Raw genomic sequence first — 26,573 nt, 5'->3', positions numbered from 1 at the left:
AGGTTCCAGAACAGCAAGGAGATGGGCAGATCCGCAGCAGGAGGACCAGTGTTGTGACCCAGGAAACACCTGGATAGCAAGGCCAGAAAGTGCCCTGCTGCCTCGGACGACGGGGAGTGGGGTGGCGGTGGGTGTCCAGCAGGGGCAGGCATTCTGTACACCAGAGCTCCAGAACGCAGGCGCCCAGCGGGGCGGGCACTCCACACCAGCCTTCGGGGACGCAGGCGCCCAGCGGGGCGGGCACTCTGAACGCCAGTGCTCGGGGACGCATGCGCCCAGCGGGGCGGGCACTCTGAACGTCAGTGCTCGGGGACACAGGCGCCCAGCGGGGCAGGCATTCTGTACACCAGCACTCCAGGATGCAGGCACCCAGCAGGGCGGGCACTCTGAATGCCAGTGCTTGGGGTCTCGGGCCTGAGCTGGAGCAGCGGGGGCTGTGGGTGCATCCGTGCCCTGTCACATGCCCAGAATGAATGTGTCATAGGACCAAACACCCGGGCCCACACGAGCTAGGCGGAACAAGGAAGAGACCTCCGGGCGTGAGCATGGAGGGCCTGCAGGGCAGCCAGTCTCTCTGAGGGGCGCTCTGCCAGGAGCCACTGGGGCACCCAGATAGGCCCTCCTCCCATCTCCCGACAGTGACCACACACCCGCCTGCCAAGTGCTGTGACAATCAGACCAGCAGCCTGGTCAGCAGAGACAGAAGCAGCAGCAGACAGAGAACCCCAGGGGGTCGAGCTCCTGGCTGTGCCGTGGGCCAGGCGGCCAGGCTGGGCTCACCGCAGGGGCAGCTGAGCCAGACTCAGAGGGGGCAGCTGCACCTCAGTCCCCACAATGCAACCACGTGATCCCAGAAGAGGGAGCCTACGCCCTGATGCCCTTCAGGCAGGTTTGGAACCCGAACTAAAACTAATCAGGATCAGGCGGCAACAGGCAAGCAGGATGAAGACCAGGAGGAACCCCTGACGCCAGACAGACCACAGGGACCCCAGACACAGACCCACCACAGGGACTCCAGACAGCGGACGGACCACAGGCAGGTGGGGGTGGTGCCCGGAAGTCATGCTGGGGCACGCGTGAGCCACTGCAGGCGACCATCGCAGCTAAGACGCACCGAGGAAGCGGTGTGAGAGTACAACCCAGGTGTGATGGCCCACAAAGTGGAAGCACCCTCTGTATTACTCCAGCAAGTACGGGAGAGACTGCAGCAGCAGCAGGACTTCAACAGATGCAGAAAAGCACTGAATACAACCTCTAGCCAATCACATGACTCCTGGTGAACTTGCAGCAGAGCCCTGAGCACCCACAGCCCATGGGAGCCTGGGGTCTAAAAGCTTCCTTCATCCACGGCGGGAACAGTGACCCAGCCGGGAGGGGACCGTCTACTGATGAGGAGACCGTGTCCATTCAGCAGGGCGCTCGGAAGACACAGCCACGCTGGGCGGGCGTGGGAGCGAGTGCCTGGCTTCACCCGGACCCACAGAGCGGGGCTCAGAGGCTCAGGCTGCCGAGAAGGACCAAGCACTTGAGGGGCCCTGCTGGCAGCACCTGTGCGCTCCAGCAAGTTCCCAGGTCAGCCTTGACGAACCAAGGAGCAACTTGAGCCAGGGCAAGGCAGAGGACAGCTGCGCCAGATCAGAAACCCCTGGAAACCAGGGCCCAGAGACGAGAAGCTGGAGTCCAGCGACCCCGCCAGCCCCTGAGAGGGAGCCGGGACACGGAGGACCGCCCTCCGGTCACGCGCGTGATCCTCGGTGCACACGGAAGCTCGTCCCGCGCACGGGGCCTCCACCCTTGCTGAGAGGCGGGCTCAGGCTACAGAGCTGCATCCCAGCCCCACGCTCAGTAGGCTGGCAGGACAGGCAAAGGGCCTCTGGGCCCGGTGACCCCACTGCACACGCCTGAGCCCAGCAGAAGCGCCAGCACCAGCCAGGGCAGCTGAGCCTCCACACCGCCCGACCCTGCCTGTGGGCACCGCCACACCACAGTCCCACTGGCGCCACGCCCTACCCCTAGGGCTGCATTACCTTGTTGTCAAGATCAAAGAGATAAGAGTCTTCTTCCCGCACATCAGCTTCCGAGTCAGAGATAAGCTCCCCAACGTACCTGTGGGTCAGGGCAGGACGGTGAGAACATGGCACCAGAGGACCTGAAGGAGCCCCACGCGAGGACGACCCGCTGTGGCTCAACAAGGACTGAGCCTGGGCCTCAGGATACGACACAGAAACCCTGTGACCAGGGGTCCAAAGTGATCATCCCCGGGAATCATGAGACCCTGACAGACCTTCTGAAACGAGCTCCAAGCTGGGGAGGAAGTGCAGGCCAAAGAGCAGATGGAGCAGGGGCTGCCCGCTGCATGTGCCACATGGTCAGCCTGGGCAGCCCCGCCTGGAGAGTCTGGGCCACAACAGCAGTAGACTCTCCTGGCGCCCCTCCCCGATGCTGCCCCACCCCCGAGACCGCAGGGGCAAGGCCCGGGAGATGCCCCCCCACGCACCCCGTGACCACGGGGGCAGGGCCAGAGAGATGCCCCCCCATCCACCCCAAGACCGCAGGGGCAGGGCCTGGGAGATGCACCCCCACCCACCCCGTGACCACGGGGGCAGGGCCAGAGAGATGCCCCCCCATCCACCCCGAGACCGCAGGGGCAGGGCCCGGGAGATGCACCCCCACCCACCCCGTGACCACGGGGGCAGGGCCAGAGAGATGTCCCCCCATCCACCCCGAGACCACAGGGGCAAGGCCCGGGAGATGCTCCCCCACGCACCCCGTGACCACGGGGGCAGGGCCAGAGAGATGCCCCCCCATCCACCCCGAGACCGCAGGGGCAGGGCCCGGGAGATGCACCCCCACCCACCCCGAGACAGCAGGGGCAGGGCCCGGGAGATGCCCCCCTACCCACCCCAAGACCGTGGGGGCAGGGCCTGGGAGAACAGCACTCACTTACTCGCAAACAAAGGTGCCCAGTGGGATGTCCTGCAGGGACCGGACGCCCCAGCCCATGTTCTGTGTCCGATAGAGCTGCAGCCTCGCCCTGGAAGACATGGGTACGTCCCAGGTCACTCCACTCACAAGTGACACGCGAGGTTCAGGAGTAAAGGACAGAGAAGACCACCTTCGTGTCTGGAGACGCTTCAGCGCCGGGTGAGGGAGCAACAGAGGCTGCGAGCGACCCCAGGCCCCGCCGCACCGCCCTTCACGCCCTTAGGACGCAGGGGACCTCAGCCCCGCCCGCTCGCCCTGTGACCCCAGCACCCACCACGGGACCAGGCTGGCCAAACCTCAGCTGTGACAAGGACCAGGCGGGTGAGCAGCCTGCTGGCCCCAACTGGAATGCAGCTAGGCGCGGGCGGCGTGCCAACGGCAAGGCTGAGCTGACCTCTGAGGGGCAGGGGGGACCCTCCCAGCCCCGAGAGTCAGGGCATCCGCCTACTGTCTGTGTTCCAGGGCCCTCGAGGGAGACGGGTATGTCTGTCCCCTCCCCAAGGACTTCCAGCCACACACAAGGACATAGAAGCGTGGGCTGCTCACAAGGTGCAGCCAAGTTACTTACTGTTAACAGGCCCCAAAACACTGAGCTCATTACGAAAATCTGCCCTTATGATCTTAGACTTTTCAACTCTCGAGCATTTCACAGAAAGAGCTCCATGACCACAGGCCCACAGTCTGGCTCTGGGTGGTCAGCAGACCAAACACACACATATCTAAGCGACAACAGGCGTTACACCCGACAGCACCTCCACGACACCCAGGGTGCAGCGCCAGGGGACCCAAGTGTGCACACAGCTCAAACTCGCGAGCCTGGACGGGCGGCTCATGGGAGGCCTGGCTCTTGCCTTCAGGCTGTGTGACCTGAACCCACATCTGAGCAGGGGGGCGACACGGCTTCTGCTCTTTACATCAGCGTGTAACACAGGCCGCGGCGCCAAAGAACACGCACATACACACGCACGCAGGCGCGCGTGCGCGCACACACATACACGGCTTCTGCTCTTTACATCAACCCGAAACACAGGCCAAGGCGCCAAGGAACATGCACGCACACGCTAAACACACGTTCTCCCATCTGTGGACACACGGGGCGCCCCTGAACTGCCCGGGGCCCAGCCCTGCGCCCTTGGCTGCTGCAGGGGCTCACCTGAGGCCATTCTGCACCACGCGGTTGCGGCACGTCCTCCAGCAGGAGCAGGCGTGGTTGCACTCGAACAGCAGGGGTGGCTCTGCCATGTTGAACTCTGGCAGCAGCCGGCCGTCCTGGGGCAGACACGAGAAGCAGTCGCCACCCACAGCAAGGCCTCCACAGACGAGCACGCCCCCAGACGAGCACGCCCCCAGAACACTGGCTTCCGCCCGGGAGGACAGGGAAGGCCAGGGGAAGCCTCTGGCCAGGAGTCCACGTGGCTGGTTCTCCTGGTCCCTGCCTGGCCCCCCTGCCCACCTTCCCGGCACCCTCTCAGCCTCCCGAGGCCCGTGCAGCCTGCCCTGTGGCCTCCTGCCAGGACCGCCAGCCCACACCTCCTGCCCCTCTGCAAATCCCCATTCTGGAGGGAGCCAGCATGCCATGAGCTGCTGGGCTACACCAGGCAGAGTCTGGGGCCCTGGCAACTTCAGAGACCATTCTGAGAGGTCTTCCCTAACGACGACCCTGTGCCAGCAGCCTCCATGTGGGGCCTATGTGCCCTCCCCACCCAGGACACCCCACTCCTGCCCCCAAACCAAAGTCCTGCCTCAGCAGCGCCCTCCCAGCCCCACAGCTGCCTCCAGCCAGGCTGGGGATGCCGCCCTGGCCCCAGCCGCGCCACCCCCTGCCCCGCCAGGACACAGGCTCCAACCTGCCCTAGGCCCTTGGCTTCCGGTCGGCACCATCTGAACCCCCGTCCCCAGCCCGCGGACTCACCTTGTCGTACCAGCAGCGCATGCTGAGCTGGCCACACATGCAGTTGCTGGAGGAGCAGTCGTCGATGCACACGCAGTACTGCGGGGAGAGTGTGTCAGACGGAGCCCCATCCCGCAGCCCCACGCTGTTCCCATCCCCAGGGACCGTCCTCAGGACCCAGGGCCTGCAGCCTCCCCCAAGGGAGGTGGAGAGGACACCAGGGCCCCCACATGGGGCTTGCAGGAGAGGGGGAGGGCTGGGGGCCTGGGCACACGGGCCCAAGAGCGCAGGGAAGCGGGGCCGACGCTGGGGGGGAGTGGCCACAGCCGAGCCAGCAGAGCCAATGGCAGCCCGAGCCTGGGCCCGAGCCTCCTGCCACCCAGCAACCCCTCCCACCACCCAGCAACTGCCCGGGCCAGGGCCCCTGCTGACCTGCAGGTGGGTGATGTTCCTGTCGATGTTCATGGGGGACGTCACACAGTTCTGAGACACGTACTTGTAGTTGCTGGGGCACGGCTCGCCGTCCACACCATTGACGCAGGGGATGGGGATCCGCTCGTAGCCCCGAGCAATGTCCCTGCCGCAGGGGGCGCACGTCAGCTCTGGGCAAGCCCAGCTCCCTCCCGCGCCAGTGCCGCTCGCCCGGGCTGGTCCCAGCCGCTTCTCGCTCCTCACCTGCTCACCGTCTTCTCCACCGGGGTGGGCCTGTCAGGGGCCGCGTCCCGCAGCGCCTGGCTCACCTGCAGGGCGCTCCACACCTGTGAGTTGAGGCTGGCGCACTGCAGGGGAGTCTCCCCCTCCTTGTTCTTCAGAGTGACATCCGAGTCCCGGGACAGGAAGAGGCTGCACGGACAGCAAGTGCACAGGACACTCAGCCCTTCTGTCCCAGACTCAAGGACGAGACGCACGCAGCACGCCCACCCGTGAAAACAGGACCCGCCGTGCACTTCAAGACGGCACAGCCCGCAGACGGACGCCTCCAGCCACCATGCAGACGCAGCCGCCTCCCCACGAGCACGGTCCTTCGCAGGACGAGCACGGAAACTAGGGACAGCTCTCAACTTTGCTCAGCTCTTCCGTTCAAGGGCCCTCGGGATGAAAGGACAGCGACGCCTCTTGGCCACAAGCTCAGTCAGCACGTGGCAGGCGATGCCGTGGCCTGACCCAGGGAGGGGCCGACATGGCGCCAGAGCTCGGCGCCCCCCAGGGACCCCATCCGAGAGGGCGCAGGCCCCGCAGCAGGGGCACCCCTCATCCCAGGCCCCCGTGCAGGGAGGACGGGGCTGCACGGCCCTGAGCTTCCGCCTGGAGCAGAGCAAAGGCTCTGGCAAGTGGGGCTCCCAGTAGCCCGTGTGCCCTCGTGAGGGTGCCGCTCCCGTGGCCCCGAGCTGGGAGCCACCAGGACGGCGGATTTTCACCGCAATCCTCCCGAGCTACACTGACCACAGGCCTGACGGGAGAGGCCCGTCCGCCGCAGGAAGTCCCCAGCGCCCCGGAGCCACTCACACGACACAGGCGTAGCGGTCCTCCCGGGCCGCGATGTGCAGGGGCGAGTCCCCGTGGATGTTCACCGCGTGCAGGTCGCACCTGGCGGCCAGCAGGATCTCAGCGATGTCCACACAGCCTGAGAAGGCCGCCCAGTGCAGGCAGATGTTTTCCTCCTGAGCGGGGGACACGGGGGTGAGCCCCAGGGCCCTGCGGCCACCCAACAAAGGCTTCCTGCCATTCTGTCTTGTTTTTATTAAAACGTACGTCGATATAGTGCAGAGTAGGTTAAAACAGAAAACATCCTCCTGAATTGGGCTACACCCTGCACGACATGCCATCAAGGGCCAATTTACCTGCTTTTTGAAATTACGTTCCTTTTGAAACACAGTTATCACTGTAGGATAGAGTGATGCTTGTATAAGATTTGAAAAAGGCAAATCTGATTAATTAAAACTTTATTTCACAAAAGACTAAAAACTCTACACAATGGAGTATTACTCAGCCATTAAAAAGAATACATTTGAATCAGTTCTAATGAGGTGGATGAAACTGGAGCCTATTATACAGAGTGAAGTAAGCCAGAAGGAAAAACATAAATACAGTATACTAACACATATATATGGAATTTAGAAAGATGGTAACAATAACCCAGTGTACGAGACAGCAAAAGAGACACTGATGTATAGAACAGTCTTATGGACTCTGTGGGAGAGGGAGAGGGTGGGAAGATTTGGGAGAATGACATTGAAACATGTAAAATATCATGTAATAAACGAGATGCCAGTCCAGGTTCGATGCACGATACTGGATGCTTGGGGCTAGTGCACTGGGATGACCCAGAGGGATGGTAGGGGAGGGAGGAGGGAGGAGGGTTCAGGTTGGGAAATACATGTATACCTGTGGCGGATTCATTTTGATATTTGGCAAAACTAATACAATTATGTAAAGTTTAAAAATAAAGTTAAATTAAATTTTTTTAAAAAAAGAAAAATAAATAAATAAAAACAACTGAAAATTAAAAAAAAAAACTCCAAATGAGGCAAAGAAAAATTTTGAAGTACCTGTGCCATATGTAAAATACACAATTTATCACATATAGATTATACATGTGATATAATCTACCATGTTGAGTCTGTTAGAAGACTACAATCTTAAAAAAAACACAAATGTGAAAAGGAAAGGTAAATAAAAAACAACATAGGGTAACAATGAGGAGCAAACCTAAAAGTCAAGACAACGTCTAAATGAGAACCACAGAACATCCGACCTGCTGCACGTGGGCCCAGGCACAGAGAGCCGGCCACAGAGGCCCGAGCAGGCTCCCAGAGCAGGGCGCCCCGGCCCCGGCTGCGCCCCGGCCCCGCCTCCCTTGCAGACTCGCCCAGCGATGCTCCCGCTGCCCTTTCTGGCCACTGGCCTCAGGGCTGTGGCCTCCGCTCTCTGCTGTGTGGGCGGAGGGCGCAGCACGTCCTGGAGGCCGGGCCCTGCCCCCCAGCGCCCACCCCACAGCTTGGGCGCCCTAGGCCTCCGGCTCAGCCGCCTCAAGAGGACAGCAGTGGAGCAGGAGCTGAGGCCGGGCCTGCCCGCCTCGCTGAGTCCACAGAGGAAGCGAAGCGCTGACCCACTGTCGGTCCCAGGTTCCTCTCCCCACGTCGCTCTCAGAGGCCCCAGCCCCAGGGTCTACCCGCCGCACACCTGTGGGCTCCTCAGTGAATCGGAGCCGCCCAGGGGCCTATAACGCCCACGACCTTATCAGCAGAACTGAGCCTGTCCCAGCTCCGAGGCCTGTGGTCAGAGAAGGTGCCCGGGCCCTGCTACCTTACGACAGGTCCACACGTCTGGCGGGTGTTTAGTGAAGGAGGGGCAAGAGGGGCCACAACAGGTTTACCCCCACCCACACCTCGGTGGAAATGCGGCTGAACAGTTTTCAGGAGCTGGACATCAGGCAGTGAAGGGCTGCACCCAGAGCGGGGAGCGAAGTGGCCACTGGCTCACCGTCCGTCTCAGCTCCAGATCAGGCAGCCCCAGGCCAAGGCAGCTGGGGGTGAGGGCCAGCCGTGGGCTGAGAGGCCTCTGGAGGGCTGCACATTCCAAGCCCGGGCCTCCAGAAGGACATACCGGTGCACAAGGCTCAGTGCTGGCCCCACAGGGTAGGGATGACCAGCCTCAGCTGAGACCTGCTCGGACCACCTGACAAACTTAGAAAGCAAGGCCCCACGTGATCGGGCCATTCCCAGTAACACCGCTGCAGTGGGAACGCGGCTAAAGACAGATTCCCAGCAGGGTGAGCTCATACGTCCTGCGTCGGGTCTCAGCTTACCATACGGGCAAAGGCTCGGGAAACCAGACCCACGAGCAGCAAAGCCAACTAACTACCCAAAGCCAGAAACGGCACACGGGGCAGACCAGCAAGCTCAGAGAAGCTGGACAACTGCGTTCAGAAGACACGCCTCAGGAAGTACCGAGAAGGCCCTGCAGAGGGTTCCAAGCTTCGGCCACAGTGCGCGAGGGGAGAGCACGCTGGGCAGAACCGACGCACAGCACAGTGGAGGAGGCCAGTGAGCTCGACACAGCCCAAGACCAGCGAGGCACACGTCCAGGGTGAAAAATAATCACAGCAAATGAGAAGCGCTTCAGTGAGCACTGCGACAGATTCTCAAACACACGGAACCAGACCCTCCCCAAGGGGGGTGGGGCAGAGGCAGCTCTGGAAGAAGTGAGCGGGAAGCTTCCAGGTTGGTAAAGCCCCCTACAACAGACCCAGGAGGGTCCATGAACCCTGAATGCACACTTGCATGCACACACCACCAGGCACCTTGTAGTAAGATCACCAAATCCCGGTAACAAAGAGACAACCTTAAAAAACCCGAGAGTAGAGAGGCACGTGACACACGGAGACACCAAGAACAGCCGCCAGCAAGGCCTTCCCGCTGGAGACAAGTGGAGCCAGGACTCCGGGAAGCGCTGAGACCAACCGCCATTGACAACTCTTCACCCAGAACACCTTTCAAAAGCGAGGGAAAGGACTCTGCAGGCATTAAGAAGCTGAGACTTCACCACCAGCCACCCAGCATGGCGGGAAATGCTGACGGACCTCAGACACACAGAAGGAAATGGCAATGGACACACGGGCCTGAGGGAGAGGGGACTCCGGGAGCTGCACACCAGGCTCATCGCCACAGCCTCTCCCAGAGCCCACCGCTGCCTAAACAGAATTTAGTAAAAGTACATGAGAGGAACAGCAGGAAGCTGGGGAGGGAGAAACGGAAGCGGCTCCTGGGAGGTTCTCCTCACAGGCCCTGAAGCGACGTTCGTCAGGAGGGCGAGGCCCAGTGCTCGGACAGGGCCCAGGCCCGGGGGGGCCAGCGCGGCCACAGGGCAGAGCCCATCGAGGAGGAAAGGCTGCTTCCTACGCACACTGCCGCAACAGTGAGACCCCCGCAAGCCAAGAAGAGAGCCCAACCCCACCTCCTACCCTGCACTAGCGTTAACACCCAACCTACAGAGTGTCTGGGTGGGGCAGGGATTTCACATGTGATAAAGAACCCACCCGCCAACGCAAGCGACATAAGAGACGTAGGTTCCATCCCCGGCAAGGAAAGATCCCCTGGAGAAGGAAATGGCAACCCACTCCAAGATCTTTGCCTGGGAAATCACACGGACAGAGGAGCCTGGTGGGCTGTGGTCCACAGGGTCGCAGAGAGTCAACACAACTGAAGCAACTCAGCACACAGAGAAAATGACTGATAAACTGAACTGAGAGGGACAGAACATACTATCTGACAAAGGACTTCCACCTAGAACATACAGAAACTCTCCAAACTTGAAAGTAAGACAAACAATCCAGTAAAAAATGATCAAAAGACCTGAAACGAAGAGAAAGACCCAGCATGTTGAGGAGAGCGTGGAGCAGTCAGAGTCGCCCACCAGGAAACACTCCCCCTGCAGGGCTGGCAGCGTCCGAGAGAGGCCGCAGCCCCACCAGGAGCCTGGCTGCGGCCCATACGCAGAACGGACAAGCAGGCAACTCCATTCAGCCAGAGAGGCAGCCAGGCCGGCACCCGGGCGGGACTGCAAGGAGCAAGGCTGAGAGGCCCACTCGGGAACAGAAGGCAGAAGCCTGGCTGTGTCCGGTTTGGGGGCTGGTTATGTATCCCAGACAGAGGAGCCTGGAAGGCCGCAGGCCATGGGGTCGCAAAGAGTCGGACACGACTGAGCGTCTTCACTTTCACTTTCACGTCTGGTTAAGAAGAACCAGTTAAGTCTGCTAAAGACGGCTGGTTCTCAGGTATCTGGTAGTCTGGTTAAGAGCACTGGTTATGTCTGTGTATATTTTGTCTGTGTGGGTATTTCCAGTTAAAGGCGTATCTCTGGTCCTGGGGCCCAGCTCTGTGGAGCTGGCAGACGCCCCCAGCCAGCACTGCCCTTGGTGGGGGTTACTGCTCCCAGTCTCTGTGGGGAGGGTCTTCTTGCAAAGCAGCCACCGCTCCCATCCTGTCTTCACATGGTCCACTCGGGGCTCTGAGCAGAGAAGTGGGTGAGCCTTCCTGCCTTAGTCCATCATTAAAGCCATAAGCTTGTGGCCAGCTTCCTACTTACGGCTCTGGTAACTCTGCAAAGGTGGACACAGCTCCAGGAGTACAGCCCGTCCGTGTCCCGGGAACCCTGTCCCTCGCCTGGGAGGCAGCACACAGGTTCATGCCAGAACAGCCTCCCAGCTCTGCCAGCCCCACCACCCACTGCTCCTGGGACCCCCGAAGCCTTCCGGAGATCAGACTCCCCTTCAACTTCATCACAAGTGCCCGGTGCTGCCCGCAAGCAAACTGCCCCACCAACACACAGCCCAAGGCTATTTCCGGAGAGGCCGGTGCCTCAGCACCTCGGCCCAGGGGTGGCGTGCCTTGGCCCGCCATCCCCACCACACACACAGGAGTCAGTGTCTCTACACCTCTGGAAACACGGCTCCACCCAGGGCGGGTCTCAGGGCCTATGCCGCTTGGGTCACACATAACTCCTGACCGACACAGGAGGCCGCGCTGGGTCAGCACACGCTGGCGACTGGATGGGAAGAGGTCAGGGCAGGCGCTAGAACGAGGCCTCCACGAAGTGCCTGCAGCCACCCTGCGTCCGCCCCTCCTCCAGGGCCTCTGCCGGGGAGACTCACGTTGTCCCGGATGTTGATGTCAGACCCCTTGGAGAGCAACAGCTTCACGAGGTCCACGTGCTTGTACTCAGTGGCCCAGATCATGGGCGTCCAGCCACCATCATCCTAGTTTCAAAGAAAAAGGAAAACCTGTCACAGCCCCTGGATGTGTAAGGAGACACAGAGCCACCACTCAGGACCTGAGAAGTGGCCCCGGGGAGGGGGCAGGAGTGGGGGCCCCAACCCGAGGCCCCGTCCTGCTAAAGGAAACCGAGGTTCACAGCACTGCCCGGGGACCCTGGTGAGTGCAGGCAGGCCACACACCTGCCCACCTGGTGGTCCCAGGACAGACCACGCATGAGGCATGAACTACAGACACCAGATCAGGGACTGAGGAGGCCGTGAGGAATGCAGGGGGCAGAAGCCCACCCAGCTGACCCTGCCCACCAGCGAGGCCACGGTCCTGCCCAGCCCGCTGCCCCTCTACCCTGCCCCCACCCCACTCGGCGGTCCTGGGGGTTTATTTAAACCAGGAGCGGCTCTGAGCCAACAAGGACCAAGTGGCCAATTCCTCCTCTGGTGGCCAGAGGCTGAGTCCCTGCCAACACAACTTGCCGCCTGCTCCAGTTGCCACGTCTTCCTGTGGACGCACTCGGCCTCCACGACTGAAGTGAGACGGTGCCCACAGGCCTGCTGCGGGACTGGGGACACGGCAGGGCAGCACAGCCCAGCCTGCCGGGCGGGAGACGGACCTGAGCCAGGGAAGGGGGCCTGCAGGGGCACAAGCCGCACTGCGGGGAGCCGAGCCCACGGGCAGGGTCCCAGGGTTGGGAAGACGCCCCTGAGAGCTGGGAGGACCCTTTCCTGCACCCTCGACTTCTCCCCCAGCCCCTCACAGGTCAGGAGACATACACAGGACCTGCTCTGTGCTGAGCACTGCAGGACACCCCAAGGTCCTGAGAGCAGCTGGACAGACAGACAGACGCAAAGCAAACACACGGGAAGAGACAGAACGTCCGACAACAGCCAGCGCTGGGAGGGAAGGCGAGAAGCCACAGGGCAGCTCGGCCCATGGAGGCTGGGCCCCGCTCGAGCAGCACTGCCTGAAGACGGGCCTCTAGGCGGCCGGGGAGCAGGCCAGGAGGCGGACGGGGCTGGGGAGAAGCGGCCAGGTCTCCAGGCCCTGCAGCAGTGGCCCCAGAGGACAGGCGGGGCCAGGACCACCGCGAGGCCTCGCCTCGGGTCCCGGGGCGGCATCACGAGCGGACGGGGTGCGCACCTGACAGTTGACGTCCATCTGTCCGTTTGAGAGCAAGTACTGAACCACGTCGTAGTGGCCTTTCTTGGCAGCCAGGTGCAAACAGGTCGAGCCCTCTGCGTCCTGTAACACGAGAGCCGCTGAGGTCCCAGGAGCCCCAGGGCGCTGAGTTCGCCCTGCCTGACGCCCCACGGCGACTGAGCTCAGAGCACGTCAGCCGGCGCGGCTGCTGGCTGGCCTTTGTCTCCACCTCCCAAGAACCTAAATCTACCTCAGCCACGGAACACCCAGCACCAGAGCCACCGCCCACCCCCCCACCCCACCCCCCGAGTTGAGGCAGACCGGGGGGAGCACCGGCCTGACCTACACTCGCAGGTGGGAGCCACCCGAGGCTCTCACTACACATGGCCGCCCTCCACCTGCAGGAGGCCCTCCACACTGCAGCCCCTCCCACCTCTCTGCATCTTCTGTCCCACAGAAATGTGGAAATCTCTTTTTCATTTTTTGCTATGGACCATTTTTGAAAGTCCTTATTGAATTCACTGCAACAGTGCCTCTGTGTCACCGCCTCGTGGTTATGAGCATGTGGGATCTCAGCTCCCTGACCAGGGGCTGGACCTGCACCCCTGCCCTGGTAGGTCGGATCCTAACCACCGCACCTCCAGGGAAGGCCGGGAGATCCTGAATTCTAACGTTCTCAGCAGTGTCAGTCTCTTCTGTACTTTTTTGTGTCCTGCTGAAGAAACCGTTCCCAACACTAGAAGCAAAGGCAACATCCCCTCCTGGCCTCTGAGTGCTCTGCGCCCTCGCCTGCCGCGCCTGACTCCCGTTCACCACGCGCCTGCCGCGCCCTCACCCTGCTCGCTCCCGCCTGGTGCGTGTGCTCTCCACGTGTTCACATGTGCTCTCCACATTAGCGTGTGGCCTACGTGGTCACTGTGCTGTTAGGGTGTGCTCTCCATGTGTTCATGGGTTCTGTATTACTGTGTGCTCTCCGTGTGTTCACATGTGCTCTCCATGTTAGTGTGTGGCCTACATGGTCACTGTGCTGTGTCAGGGTGTGTTCATGGGTTCTGTGTTCACACGTGCTCTCCGTGTGTTCGCATGTGCTCTCCGTGTGTGTCAGTGTGTGCTCTCCGTGTGTGTCAGTGTGTGCTCTCTGTGGAGGCAGGACTCGCTCTCATCTGTTCACCGGCTCAAACGTCTCCTCGGGCTGCAGGCCTTCATCCTCCGACGCTGGACGCAACTACAACGTGGTCAGGGTCAGACAACCATCTTGCTGTGGTCCCACCTGTTTTTACTCCTCTTTTCCTGCTTTCTAGTTACAAAAGTACTTTCTAAGATTCCATTTTACTTCCTCTACTACCTTTAAAAAATTTGTCCTTAAAGCTATGCCTCTTTTAAGTTACTCCCCAGTATTGTGCAAGATCACGACTTTCGACTGTCCACAGCTCAGAGCAGCACTGACCCCTCCCAGGACTGACCGCGAGGGCCATGCTCACGCCCCTCCGCTGTCCCCCAGCTCCTGCTGTCGTGTCGACATCCCCATCTGTGTAAACTCCATCTCACAATATTCTTCTTCCTTTAAACAGGCTTCACCTTTTAATAAATTTACAGAAAACAAGTTCTTCTAATTCACCATTTCTGGTATTTCCATTATTTCCAAGGATGAGATTCTCCTCCTGGCTTTACTATAAATCTGCTATTACGTTCCGTCAGTTTTTGTACACCTGAAAATGTTTTATTTCACAATTGCTTCAGAAGGACACTTTTACTGGCTGTAGCATTCTGGGCGGACGTGTTTTTGGAGTTTTTCCCCTTTCAGCACAGTAAGAAAACCACTCCACGGCCTCCTGGCCCTGCGGCTTCAGATGGGGAGCTGGCGAGCACAGCACTGCTCACCTGCAGGTGCTACACCAGGCTGCTCCTCCTGGGCGCACGAGGCTCCCTGCAGTCTAACATGATGTGTTCTGGCGCAGCAGCCTGTGCATCTGTCCAGCTTGGGGCTTGCTGAGATTCTTGAACCTGGAGGTTATTTTTCATCAAATGTGGAAAATTTATGACCACTTTTCCTTCAATATATTTTCTTCCACTGGGTCTCCCTCCTCTCTGGGACTCTAACCACACAGACAGCTCAGTGTTATCCTACAGTCTGTCTCTCACAGAGTGTCTTCTGTGACTGGTCTTGGATTCAAGGGCCCTTCTTTCTATGGCACCCAGAGTGCAGCTAGGCTCACCGGTGACCTGCCCACTCCAGACCTGCGCCAACCACTTGTTCTGCTGGTACAGCTACTCCTGCAAAGCCCTCAACCCTGACCTGCCTCTGCAGCAGTGCTTTGCTTAGGCACTGGCTCCCGTGACAGGGCCATGAAACTGCCCCCTGGCCAAGCACTGGGCAGAACTCACGCGCCCGCCCTGATGGGGACTCTCACCTGCAGGTGTTTACAGAGCAGCTACTGGTGCCAGACCGCAAAGCCCACCAACGCAAAGGACCAGAGGCTGCCCTGAAAACACCTCCACGGCTCACACAACTGAGCTGCTGCTGTTTAGCTGTGGAGTCGTGCCCGACTCTGCGGCCCCATAAACTAGAGCACGCCAGGCTTCCCTGTCCTCCACCATCTCCCGGAGCTCAAGCTCATCTCCATCGGTTCGGTGGTGCCATCCAACCATCTCGTCCTCTGTTGTCCCCTTCTCCTCTTGCCCTCCATCTTTTCTAGCATCAGGGTCTTTTCTAACGGGTCAGCTCTTCACATCAGGTGGCCAAAGTATTGGGGCTTCAGCTTCAGCATCAGTCCTTCCAATGAATATTCAGAGTTGATTTCCTTTAGGACTGACTGGTTGCATCTCCTTGCTGTCCAAGGACTCCCAAGAGTCTTCTCCAACACCAGAGTTTGAAAGCATCAATTCTTCAGCACTCAGCCTTCTTTTTGGTTCAACTCTCACATCTGTACATGACTACTGGAAAAACCATAGCTTTGACTATTCAGACCCTTGCTGGCAAAAGGATGTCTCTGCTTTTTACTATGTTCTCCAGGTTTGTCGTAGCTTTCCTTCCAAGGAGCAGGTGTCGTTTAACCTCATGACTGCAGTCACCCTCCACAGTGATTCTGGAGCCCAAGAAAATAAAACCTGCCCCTGCTTCCACTTTGTCCCCTTCTATTTGCCATGAAGCGATACAACTGGATGCCATGATCTTAGTTTTTTGAATGTTGAGTTTCAAGCCACATCTTTCACTCTCCTCTTTCACCTTCATCAAAAGGCTCTTTAGTTCCTCTTCACTTTCAGCCCTTACCGTGGTATCATCTGCATATCTGAAGTTATTGATATTTTTCCCAGTAATCTTGATTCCAGCTTGTGATTCATCCAGCTCAGCATTTCACATGGTGTACTCTGCATATGTAAATAACTATATACAAAAAACTATTTCTTTGACAGAAGCAAATTAAAATAGTAAAAAAAAACCCATTTTTGCAATCAAACTGTATTTTTTTAACTGTAATGGTTGGTGTTGGTAAGAGTGCAGGGAAATGAGCGCTCACAAACTTCCAGATGCATTTAAGAAAGAGGGATCAAAAGCCTTAAAAAATCATTATATATCTTGATCCCCAAAATCCCTGTCCAGAAAAATCTGTCTTAAAACAAACATGTGAAAGACTTAGCTATGAAATGCCTGCTGAAGTACTGTGTATAATAAAAATTGATCATCCACATACTAAACTAGTGAATCTGGCAAAAATGATACAAATTATATCATGAAATATAACACAGCCACTTGAAATAATGTTATAGAATAACATTTAATGACATAGAAAAACAGAATTTGATGGGAAAAAGGAGTTCATAAATCAGTATGAACTGTGTGATGACTTTTTCAGGGGAAAAAAATGTGTATTAATGTGCAACGCTCTAAGATTTAACACTTTTATTGTTACCGTGTGTGTGTACCTGACCTAAAACTTGCCATTCTAACCATTTTCGAGCCACTCCGAGCCACACAACCGTCACCACTCTGTTCTCAGGACCTCCCAGCAGCCCAGCAGGAGCTCGGGCGGCACCACTCAGCCTGTGCCTGCCCGCACACCAGGGGGCCTCATCTCTAAACCTGTCTGGTCAGCTCCCTCTGGGAAGTGGAATTCCACAGGGGAGTGAAGTCACACGCTATTCATCCTGCGTCAGGTTCCTCAGGGGACTGGAGTCACACAGCGCCCGTCCTCTGGCGCCACTCCCTCCTCTCAGTGTCGCGTTCCCAAGTTCACCCGTGTCGCAGCGTGTGCTGGACGCTCCTTCCCTTTTGAAGACGGAACAACACTCCGCCTCAGGGGTGGGTCACGTCTGGCTTACCCACCACGCGCCGCTGGAGCCTGGGCTGCTGCCCCTCTGGGAGCTGTAAGGTAACACGCCTGCAACGCAGAGAAGCAGGTGTGTGCACAGCTGTCTGTGTCCTTGCTTCCTGTCCCCTTGGGTACACACCCTGGACTGGAATCACTGGCTCATACAGTTAAAACTAAATACTTGATTTTTGAGGAACCACCAGACTGTCCCCACCAACACCGTATGGGAACCCCGACCTGCGCACACCTCTGCTGGCGCTTGTTTTCTGATCGTAGACAGCAGTGGTCCTCTGGGGTCTTGCTACAGCTTTGAATGCATTTCCCCAATGACTAATGATGTTGAGCATCTTTTTATGTGCCAACTGGCCATTCAATATAAGTATCTTCTCTGCAGAAATGTCTGCTCAAACTCCGCCCACTTCTGAGCTGGGCTACAGTCTAGCAGCAGGACATGTCTGTATGATTTGGAGAGTGAGGCCCAGCAGATACAGTACTGATGAATATTTCCCTCTCCTGGCGGGTGGTTTCTTCATTCTCCTTTAATGGACCAAAGTTTTAATTCTGATAAAGTTTAAGTTACCTACTTTCTTCTTATGGTCTGTGCTTTTGGTGTCGTGTCCAAGAAGCCACTGCAAGTCCCGTGTCACACAGATCTCCCTGCTTCCTGTCAGGTGCTTACAGTCTTAGCTCCTGGATGCAGGCCTTCGATCCCCTTGGGTTAACTTGTGAATACACAGTAAGGAAGGGGCCCAGACTCACTCTCCTGTGTGTGGAGTGCACTCTTCCCAGCACTTTCCTGCCACTGGCTGGTCTGGGCCCGTAACAGAAGTCATCCCATCGTGTCTGCAGGGTGCACTCCAGGCTCTCTCTGCGCCAGCCCACACGTCCGCCTCTGCACGGCTCTCCATCTGCTGCTTCATGCGTCCGTCTCCAGGCAGGTACCACACTCTTTGGATTACTGCAGCTCTGTCCTAAGTTTTGAAGTCAGCAAGTGTGAGGCCTCCAGGTTGCTCTTCGGCAAGACTATTTTGACTGTTCAGGTTTCTCTGTGGAGAACAGCGCTGGGACTCTGACGGGGGCTGCACTGACCTGTAGGTGGTTCTGGGCAGTAAGACTTTCCGGCAACACACTCAGCACTCGGCACCCACAGACGCAGAGCCACAACACGGGGCTGACGGCCGCACGGTCGCGTCAGGGCACTGCAGCACTGGTGGGCTGGAATCTGCGGGGGTCCTAGAATCCAGCCCCTGCAGATAACAAGGGATCAAAGTACTGCCTGCTTCTACTCGATGAACACAGGATAATTTCCACTTATCAGTGCCTTTTTAAATTTCTTTCAGCATTGTTTTACTGTACAAATATTTTACCTCCTTGGTTAAGCTTATTCCAAAGTATTTTTTTCTTCTTGACGCTACTACGAATGGAACTGTATTCTTAATTTGCTTCTTGGATTGTTCACAAGCGTAGAAATACAACTGACACGTCTGTACTGACTTGATATATTAAACATTCTCAAACGTACTTATCAGTGCTGGCAAGTCCCCGTGTGGACTCTTCATGACTTTCTGTGTGTCGTCTGTGCACAGATGACTTTGCTTCCCCTTTCCAACATGGAGGCCTCTCTTCCTCTTTTTCCAGTTGTTGTCACTGTTCAGTTGCCAAGTCACGTCTGATTCTTTGTGACCCCATGGACGGCAGCACACCAGGCCCTGCCCCTCACCATCTCCCGGAGTCTGTCCAAGTTCATGTCCATTGAATCAGTGATGTCATCCAACCGTCTCATCCTCTGTTGTCCCCTTCTCATCCTGCCTTCAATCTTTCCCAGCATCAGGGTCTTTTCCAATGAGTTGGTTCTTCGCATCAGGTTGCCAAAGCATTAGAGTTTCAGCATCAGTCCTTCCAGTGAATATTCAGGATTGATATCCTTTAAGATTAACTGGTTTGATCTCCTTGTTGCCCAAGGACTCTCAAGAGTCTTCTCCAGCACCACAATTCAAAAGCATCAATTCTTTGGCGCTCAGCCCTCTTTACGGTCCAACTCTCACATCCATACACGACTACTGGAAAGACCATAGCCTTAACTATATGGGCCTTTGTTGGCAAAGTGATGTCTTTGCCTTTTAATACACTGTCTAGGTTTCTTATAGGCAATGGCAACCCACTCCAGTACTCTTGCCTGGAAAATCCCATGGACTGAGGAGCCTGGTAGGCTGTGGTCCATGGGGTCACTATGAGTCAGACACGACTGAGCGACTTCACTTTCACTTCCGTGCACTGGAGAAGGAAATGGAAATCCACTCCAGTGTTCTTGCCTGAGAATCCGAGGGATGGAGAGCCTGGTGGGCTGCCGTCTGTGAGGTCCCACAGAGTTGGACACGACTGAAGCGCCTCAGCAGCAGCAGCAGGTTACAGCTTTCCTTCCAAGAAGCAACCCTCTTCTAATCCCAAGGCTGCAGTCGCCAAGCACAGTGGTTCCGGAGCCCAAGAGGAGACCTGCCACTGCTCCCACCTTTTCTCCTTCTATCTGCCATGCAGTGATGGGACCGTGTGACGGGATCTCAGTTTTTTTAACATTGAGTTTTAAGCCAGCTTTCTCACTCTCCGCTTTCACTCTCATTAAAAGGCTATTTAGTTCCTTTTCACTTTCTGCCCTTACAGTGGTATCATCTGCATAACTTGAGGTTGTTGATATTTGTCCCGGCAATCTTGATTCTAGCCTGTGCTTCGTCCAGCCTGGCACTTTGCATGATGACAACTTTCTTGAGTAAGGGCTCTGAACAGCACACGGAAGAGGGGAGGTGCTCACCATGAAGGGTGGAGCCGGACCTTCCACACACAAACCCTCGTGGGTGCTTGTCCGTGTCAGGCTCTGTGGAGCCAGTACTCACAGTGCTTCCCACGAGTAAACCGCCGCCAGGCAGGCTGCACTGCCTACTTCTAGACACCTGTGGGTGCCCAGTAGCCGCCAGTCCCTAAAGGCGTCCCAGGGAAGCGGCTCTGCTCCTCCTCACAAGGAGTGCTACGGGGATCAGGGTGTGTGCGCCGAGTACCTTGGGATCCACGAGGGCCCCGGCCTTGATGAGGTACTTCACCGCGTCCAAGTGGTTGTTCTCCGCGGCCTCCATCAGCGGGGTCCTCTGGTCCTCGGAGCAGGTGTCGATGTTGGCGCCCGCCTGGTGAGAAGAGGGACAGACACTCAGCCTGCAGCCACACCCAGGGAGGAAAGCCCCCGGACTCAGACAGCAGAGACCCCGGGAGGTCTCTCTGCCGTCTCCAAAGTGATGGTTCTATTTTCTGTCAAGAAGAGCGTTTCACTTTTCAGTTAACTTGGTAAAGATAGCAACATCACTGACAACCCCTTAGAAGTAAGAAAGTGAGACCCCAGCGCAGACAGAGAAGAGGTGAGGAGAGGGTCTCCGCAAGGCGGGGCCAGGAGGCAAGGGGACCAGCTTGCAGTGACCTCAGAGCTCTTTCTGGGCTGTTCTAATGCTTGCTGAAATTAACTGAACAAAAATTCATCTCCAGCATTTTTTTTCTAGTAGTGGGTGTACTTAAAAACTAATGAGCTCGCAGGAGGCCTTGGGTAAATTCTGCCTAAAACTGCAGACGCCCAAGGTGAGTTGTCCACTCAGAGCAAAGTGACTATTTGGCAGCTGAACCTTTTCTGTGTTTTGGGGGAGAAACTAATGTAGACTAATGCACAAAGAGCTAACACCTGCAAGATTGTTTTAATTATTAGCAATTAAAACATAAGAGTAACAGTTTAGTGAGAAACTTAAAAAGCACACAGAGAAGGGCCCACGGAAGCCAGGGGCTGAGCAGCAGGGGCTGGAAAGAGACCCGCTGGCCTCCAGGCGGAGCCACAGGCGGAGCGGGGGCAGTGGGTGGGAAACGCGCGGGACACCGGTCCAAGCCCACCTGAGGGCGAGGTGGAGTCGGGACCCCACAGCAACCTGGAAGAGCACACAGGTGAGGGGCAGGCAGGGCGGAGGCAGCACAGAGCCCAGAATGCCAGCATGGGGCCAGCCACTCTGCCCGGGTGCACAGGCAGGATGAGCCTCTGCCGGCAGAAGGCCAGGCAGTGCCTGTGACTGGGGGCACGCACCTGGCAAGACTCCCCCAGACCCCCATCCACCCTGAGCCCTCAGGGGGTGGGCAGCCTCAAAGGGAGGGCCCAGGTCTGAGAGGGCTGCACAGGCTGATGGCCAAGAGTGGAGGCAGGGGCCACGCTGCAGAGGGTCAGGGTCAGAGGAACATCTCCCCCGCCCAACGCCAAAACCCCGGGACCGCGAGGACTGGTGCTCCATGCGCTTGTCTGAAACCCGAGCTAGTCAGTGACCCACCCAACCGGCGGAACGGAAGCCCCGCACAAGGACGTGTGGGCAGCCCTGGACCACAGCAGGGAAGCCAGCCCGAAGGTGAATGACCATCCCAGGGAGAGGTGGGGCGCCCAGGAGATGACGCCAAGCCATCTGAGACTTGGGAGGAGGGGGACGGAGGGTGAGCCCCCAGAGAACAGGGCGGCACATGTCAGGGCAACAGCCGCTGCTCTGCCCTTCCCTGGGCCCTGAGGCTGCGAGGACAGGCACCTTTCTAATCGGCCCACAGCCAGCACCAGATCAGAGCAGAGCAGGCTGGAGGACCTGATCAAACCTCCTAGAGGGACGGACGGGGACAGAACCAGGACAGACAGACGTGCAGGAGAGACGGAGGACCAGCAGGAGAGGCCAGAGCAGGGGCCGGTGTGGGGACAACCGGGTGTGGCCGGAGGCTGGGACTGGCCCAGCCCGCGGCAGCGCGTGGGAGGCGGCCCCTGCTTGGGCCTCGTTTAGTTCAGTGGCCACAGTGCTGCAGCTGCCTAGTTGGAGCTGCTTCTACGGAGACCTCGGCATGGAAACGAGTCAGGCCAGGAATGACCAAACACTCTCTTCACAGGCGGCCCCCACCCTGACCACATGGTAAGTAAGGGCGATTCCTGGCTGCCTGGGGCCAGGAGAGGGCACAGGGCCAGGGCCAGGGCCAGGGCCTGCCGGGAGGAGGGCACAGGAAGCAGGCACCCAGGAGAGCGGGGCCTCCAAGAAGCAGCACCGTGGGATCCAGGGCGAAGCAGAGTGAGCCCGCCCACCGCGCACACCGGGGCTCTGGGGAAGGGCGGCCCGCCTCGGGAGTGCACAGCCCTGGACACCACTCAACTGCGCGCTTGAGAACCTCACCTGAGAGGTGCCCAGCCGTCACACCCCCAGGCTCGGACAGACATGCAGAGTCGTAAAGATCGCCAACGTGTGAAGTGTTGTTTTTTCTAAACCAACACGTCACATTTTATTCTGCTACAGTTTATGACTCCAGAGAGGCTGCGAAACAGAACGCAACGCCTGTGCTCCCTCCCAGGACGGCTTCCTCGATCGTGGCCCGTGGGCAGAAGCAGGAATGGACAGTGGGTCACGAGTGGCCCCCAGGCCATGCTGGGCCCCCTGGGTCTGAACGACCCCTTCTGTTGTTGCTGTCTGAACGAAAGAAGGCAAACAAGTCACACCATGTGGAGTTCAGAGTTGGACAGAGCTCAGCCGTGTGGCCGAGGATGCCTGCAGGGCAGTGAGCCCATAGAGACACACACATGGTCATGATGACGTCAACCTCAGAGCTGTTCAAGGAGGGGAGACGGTGCTTCAGGGGAGAAGCAGCCCAGGCCGGTTCCCTCCAGAGCGATTAAAATGAACCAAGATGCTTACATTTTAGACTCTTCTTTATTAATCACACGGGCTTTCCTGGTGGCTCAGCGGTAAAGAATCCATCTGCCAATGCAGGACTCTTTACACGCTGGGTCAGAAAGATGCCCTGGAGAAGAAAATGGCAACCCGCTCCAGTATTTGTGCCTGGGAAACCTCATGGACAGAAAGGCCTGGTGGGTTACAGACCATGGGATCACAAAGACTGAAACACGACTTAGCAACTAAACAACAGCAAACGTGTGCACGTGCACATACTCTAATGTTAGGGAAACAGTGGGGTCTTCCCCGGTGGCCGAGTGGTGGAGAATGCATCTGCCAGTGCAGGAGACACGGGTTCACCCCTCATCTGGGAAGATTCCGCACGCCACGGAGCCACTAAGCCCGGATGAGGCAACTGCTGAGCCTGAGCTCGAGAGCCCGGGAGCTCCAACGGCGGAGCCCACGCACCCAACTACCGAGGCCCGAACACTCAGAGCTCATGCTCCACGGTAAGAGGCCACCGCAGAGACGCCCGAGCACCGCGACTAGAGAAAAGCCAGAGCAGCAGTGAAAACCCAGCTCAGCTCAGTGCAGTCTCGCTCAGTTGTGTCCGACTCTTTGCGACCCCGTGGACTGCAGCACGCCAGGCCTCCCTGTCCGTCACCAACTTCTGGAGCTTACTCAGACTCACATCCATTGAGTCAGTACTGCCAAAAAAAAAGATAAATAAGTTTTTTCAAAAAGGTGGAATTTCCCTGGTGGTTCAAACGGTAAAGCATCTGCCTGCAGTGTGGGAGACCCGGGTTTGATCCCTGGGTCGGGAAGATCCCTTGGAGAAGCAAATGGCAAGCCACTCCAGTATTCTTGCTTGGAAAATCCCCATGGACAGAGGAGCCTGGTTGGGCTACAGTCCCCGGGGTCACAAAGAGTCGGACACAACTGAGCAAATTCACTTTCTTTTCTTTCTTTCAAAAAGGTTGGAGGAAATACGTCTTTTCAAAGGAGTGCAGAGCCACCTCCTCTAAAGGAAGAAGGAAGTCAGAAGAGGCGGCAGCAGAACCCGGCTGCACGCTATTTAAACAGGTCCGTCCAAACGAGCCTCTGTCGTGCCCAAGCCAAAGCTGAGAGGGATCTGACAAGCGGGTCTCAGGCGTCAGAAATCTAAGCCAACACGTAAACCTACTGTAAACGTCGATGCAGAAGCTTCACCCTGACACACAACCCTACTCTGTGTGTGCAGCACCGGTGAGGGCAAGCAGACAGGACGGAGCCGCTGAGACCACACCCTGGAGGCCAGCGGGCGGCGACAGGGGCCCCGAGGCCCCGGCGGAGGCACACTGTGCTCCCAGGCCCAGAGCCCTCCTGCGGCCCCCAGCACGAAAACTGCCAGGCCACAGGCCCAACCAAGAGCCCACCTCCGGCACTGCAGCCCTTTCCTTTTCACACAAACAAGCCAGCACCAGGCATCTGGGTAAAGCCTGAAATGAGAAAGACTGGAGCACAGTGTCCAACTGCAGGGAGACGCGGAGGGCACTGAGAAGGAGCTCTAGGGGAGCGAGAGAGGACCCAGGGATTGGCATGAGGCAGCGCCTGTGAGCCCCCAGAGGAGCCGAGGGTCACGCGGAGCAGCGCCTAAGAAGATGGACTCGAAGGACGCAGAGCTGGAGAGAAGGCGCGCCAGGGAAACACAGGCTGCGCGCTCAGGGAGGGCCCCGGAGCCCAGACAGAAAACCCCCCAGGCTGAGCTGGGGGCTGAGCAGCAAGTCTAGACCCACGAGCGAAAGGAGATTTCCTGAAGGATCCAGAGATGAAGAACCAGCTGCAAGGTGGCCTCCAAAGAATAGAGGTCCCACAGGGGCCTGGGTTGGGGAGACCTCCCAGAGAGACAGTGCTGAGAGTGGGCGACGCACTTTCAGATAACACAGAGGCCAGTGTGCCTGCTGGGTGGGGGGTGCCCCTCATACAACCATGGAATATTCACGGGACCACAGGACATAAGCTCTCATTGCAGGAGGTGGGCAGAGTGGCACGTGTGCATGCCTCGGCTGGACCCCCAGCCTGGGAAGTCGGCAACATGAAAACCCAAAGTGAACAAGAACCAATCGGGAAACACCGAGAGGCACACAACCCTCAGGACGGCAGCGGCTAGGCCCTGGGCCCTCGCTGCCGCCCACGGCCCACGGCCGACCTGGATCAGCATGTGGCAGATGTCCACGTGGCCAGCCTCCGCCGCGGCGTGCAGGGGCGAGCGCTTGTTCTGATGCTCCATCTTGAAGTTGGGGTCGATCCCGTCAACTGCAAACAAACAAGAGGTGCCACTCACTCATCAGGCACGACCCCAGCACCCAGGCGGGCCGGGCCGGGGTGGGGAGGCCCCGGGGGACGGCAGGCAGGCTGCAATCGAAGGCCCCAGCACCACTGCTAACTCTGGGCCCCTGGCCCTCCCGTGTCCCCCAGCCGGCCTCGGCCCCAACATGAGGCTGGAGGGGCCCCAGGATGGACACTCCATGGGAGCAGGACCCCCAGGCCAGGCCCTAAGGGGAGGCAATTACTGAGCGCAGCTCCCAGCCTGGCATGGACACGGATCATGAGTTAACCCCAGAACAGTGAGGCGACCTCAGTACCGCACAAGGTCCAACAGAAAAATGATAAAAATTGCCACCTTGGTCAACATAAAACCTTTTTTACCCCAGGACAAACTGCTACACTTGTTTCTTAACTTCCTATCAAGTAAAGAGATTCTGCGTCCACCTTCTCCAGCCCAAAAGTCAAGCCTAAGCTGTGAGCTCAGAAGCAAAGCGCTGCCTGCTCCTCAGCACCCGGCGGGTCAGAACCACAGCGGCAGGAGGCTGCTGACAGCACGGGTGTCCCGGGCTGCTCTCTGCACAGAAGACGCAGGCAGGTCCACACGGCACGAGCCCGGCTCCTGACCATGCCCCTACTGCCTCCACAGCACCTCTTAACCATCACACACCTCATTCCTGCTAATTCCAAGCAAGCACACCCACCGCCTTGACTGAGCGTGAACGTGGCGAACAGGCTGAACCCCAGGAGCGGCCTGTATGCACCGACCAGAGCAATGGGACAGGGTGGGACACGGCGGGCCCTGCGACGACAGAGGCGTGCTCGCCCACCTACCCAACATGAGCAGCACCTTCTGCAGCTCCCCCTGCCGCGCCGAGAAGTACAGCTGCTTCGGGTGGAAGCGGAGCTTCTTGGGTCTGTGGAGAGAATACGGGTCAGCGGTAAGCACAGCTCCCCTACCACACACGTTCACGCGGACACACACACACGCACGCGTGCATGTACACACCCACACCCACACACACCACCTGCAGGCTGGGGAGGTCTGGGTGAGGCCCTTATGTCCAGCCTTCAGGGTGAAAGATGCCACATCCACCAGGCATCTCACAATAAACACACTAAAAACACATGACCATCTCCTTCACCTACACATGGGAACGGTCCCTGAGGCCTCGGCATTCCACACGGGGCATAGAGGGACCCCTGAGGTGGTGGGGCAGGGTATCCCACCCAGCTACACCCACCCTGCTCAAGTAGAGTCTGGGCCTAATGAAGGGACAGGGCACCCAATAGTCACTGTGAGACCAGAATCAGAGACCAGGCTGGAGGCCAAAAGAGAGCCGTGGGGACTTGGGACCATGTCCCACAACACAACTACCCAAGAACAAGACAGGACCCTGATGCTCCAGGGAGGAGCCACACAGCCTGGCTGCAGCCCTGACCACAAGACCCTGTGCGCAGGGTC

General features: G+C 58.1%; 1 protein-coding gene across 12 annotated transcripts in view; it reads right to left on the bottom strand.

Annotated features, from left to right (window-relative positions):
* EHMT1 (euchromatic histone lysine methyltransferase 1) overlaps positions 1 to 26,573 on the bottom strand; it is a 109,556-nt gene that overhangs the window by 2,693 nt on the left and 80,290 nt on the right. For 10 of the 12 annotated variants that reach the window (XM_061434336.1, XM_061434328.1, XM_061434330.1 and 7 more), the window contains 12 exons: positions 25,943 to 26,025; positions 24,993 to 25,099; positions 20,147 to 20,269; positions 12,787 to 12,888; positions 11,529 to 11,633; positions 6,383 to 6,537; positions 5,552 to 5,719; positions 5,309 to 5,453; positions 4,898 to 4,975; positions 4,139 to 4,254; positions 2,948 to 3,034; positions 2,028 to 2,106 (listed from right to left, as the gene is read on the bottom strand). In XM_061434336.1, coding sequence (XP_061290320.1) covers positions 2,028 to 2,106; positions 2,948 to 3,034; positions 4,139 to 4,254; positions 4,898 to 4,975; positions 5,309 to 5,453; positions 5,552 to 5,719; positions 6,383 to 6,537; positions 11,529 to 11,633; positions 12,787 to 12,888; positions 20,147 to 20,269; positions 24,993 to 25,099; positions 25,943 to 26,025 — 1,348 coding nt within the window. The other 2 variants (XM_061434339.1, XM_061434340.1) reach the window with 2 other exon arrangements.

The sequence above is a fragment of the Bos javanicus genome, chromosome 11, assembly GCF_032452875.1.
Source record: "Bos javanicus breed banteng chromosome 11, ARS-OSU_banteng_1.0, whole genome shotgun sequence".
In the NCBI taxonomy this organism is placed as follows: Eukaryota; Metazoa; Chordata; class Mammalia; order Artiodactyla; family Bovidae; genus Bos; species Bos javanicus.
Note: the sequence above shows the minus strand (reverse complement) of the source record. Positions and strands in the feature narration are given on the sequence as shown.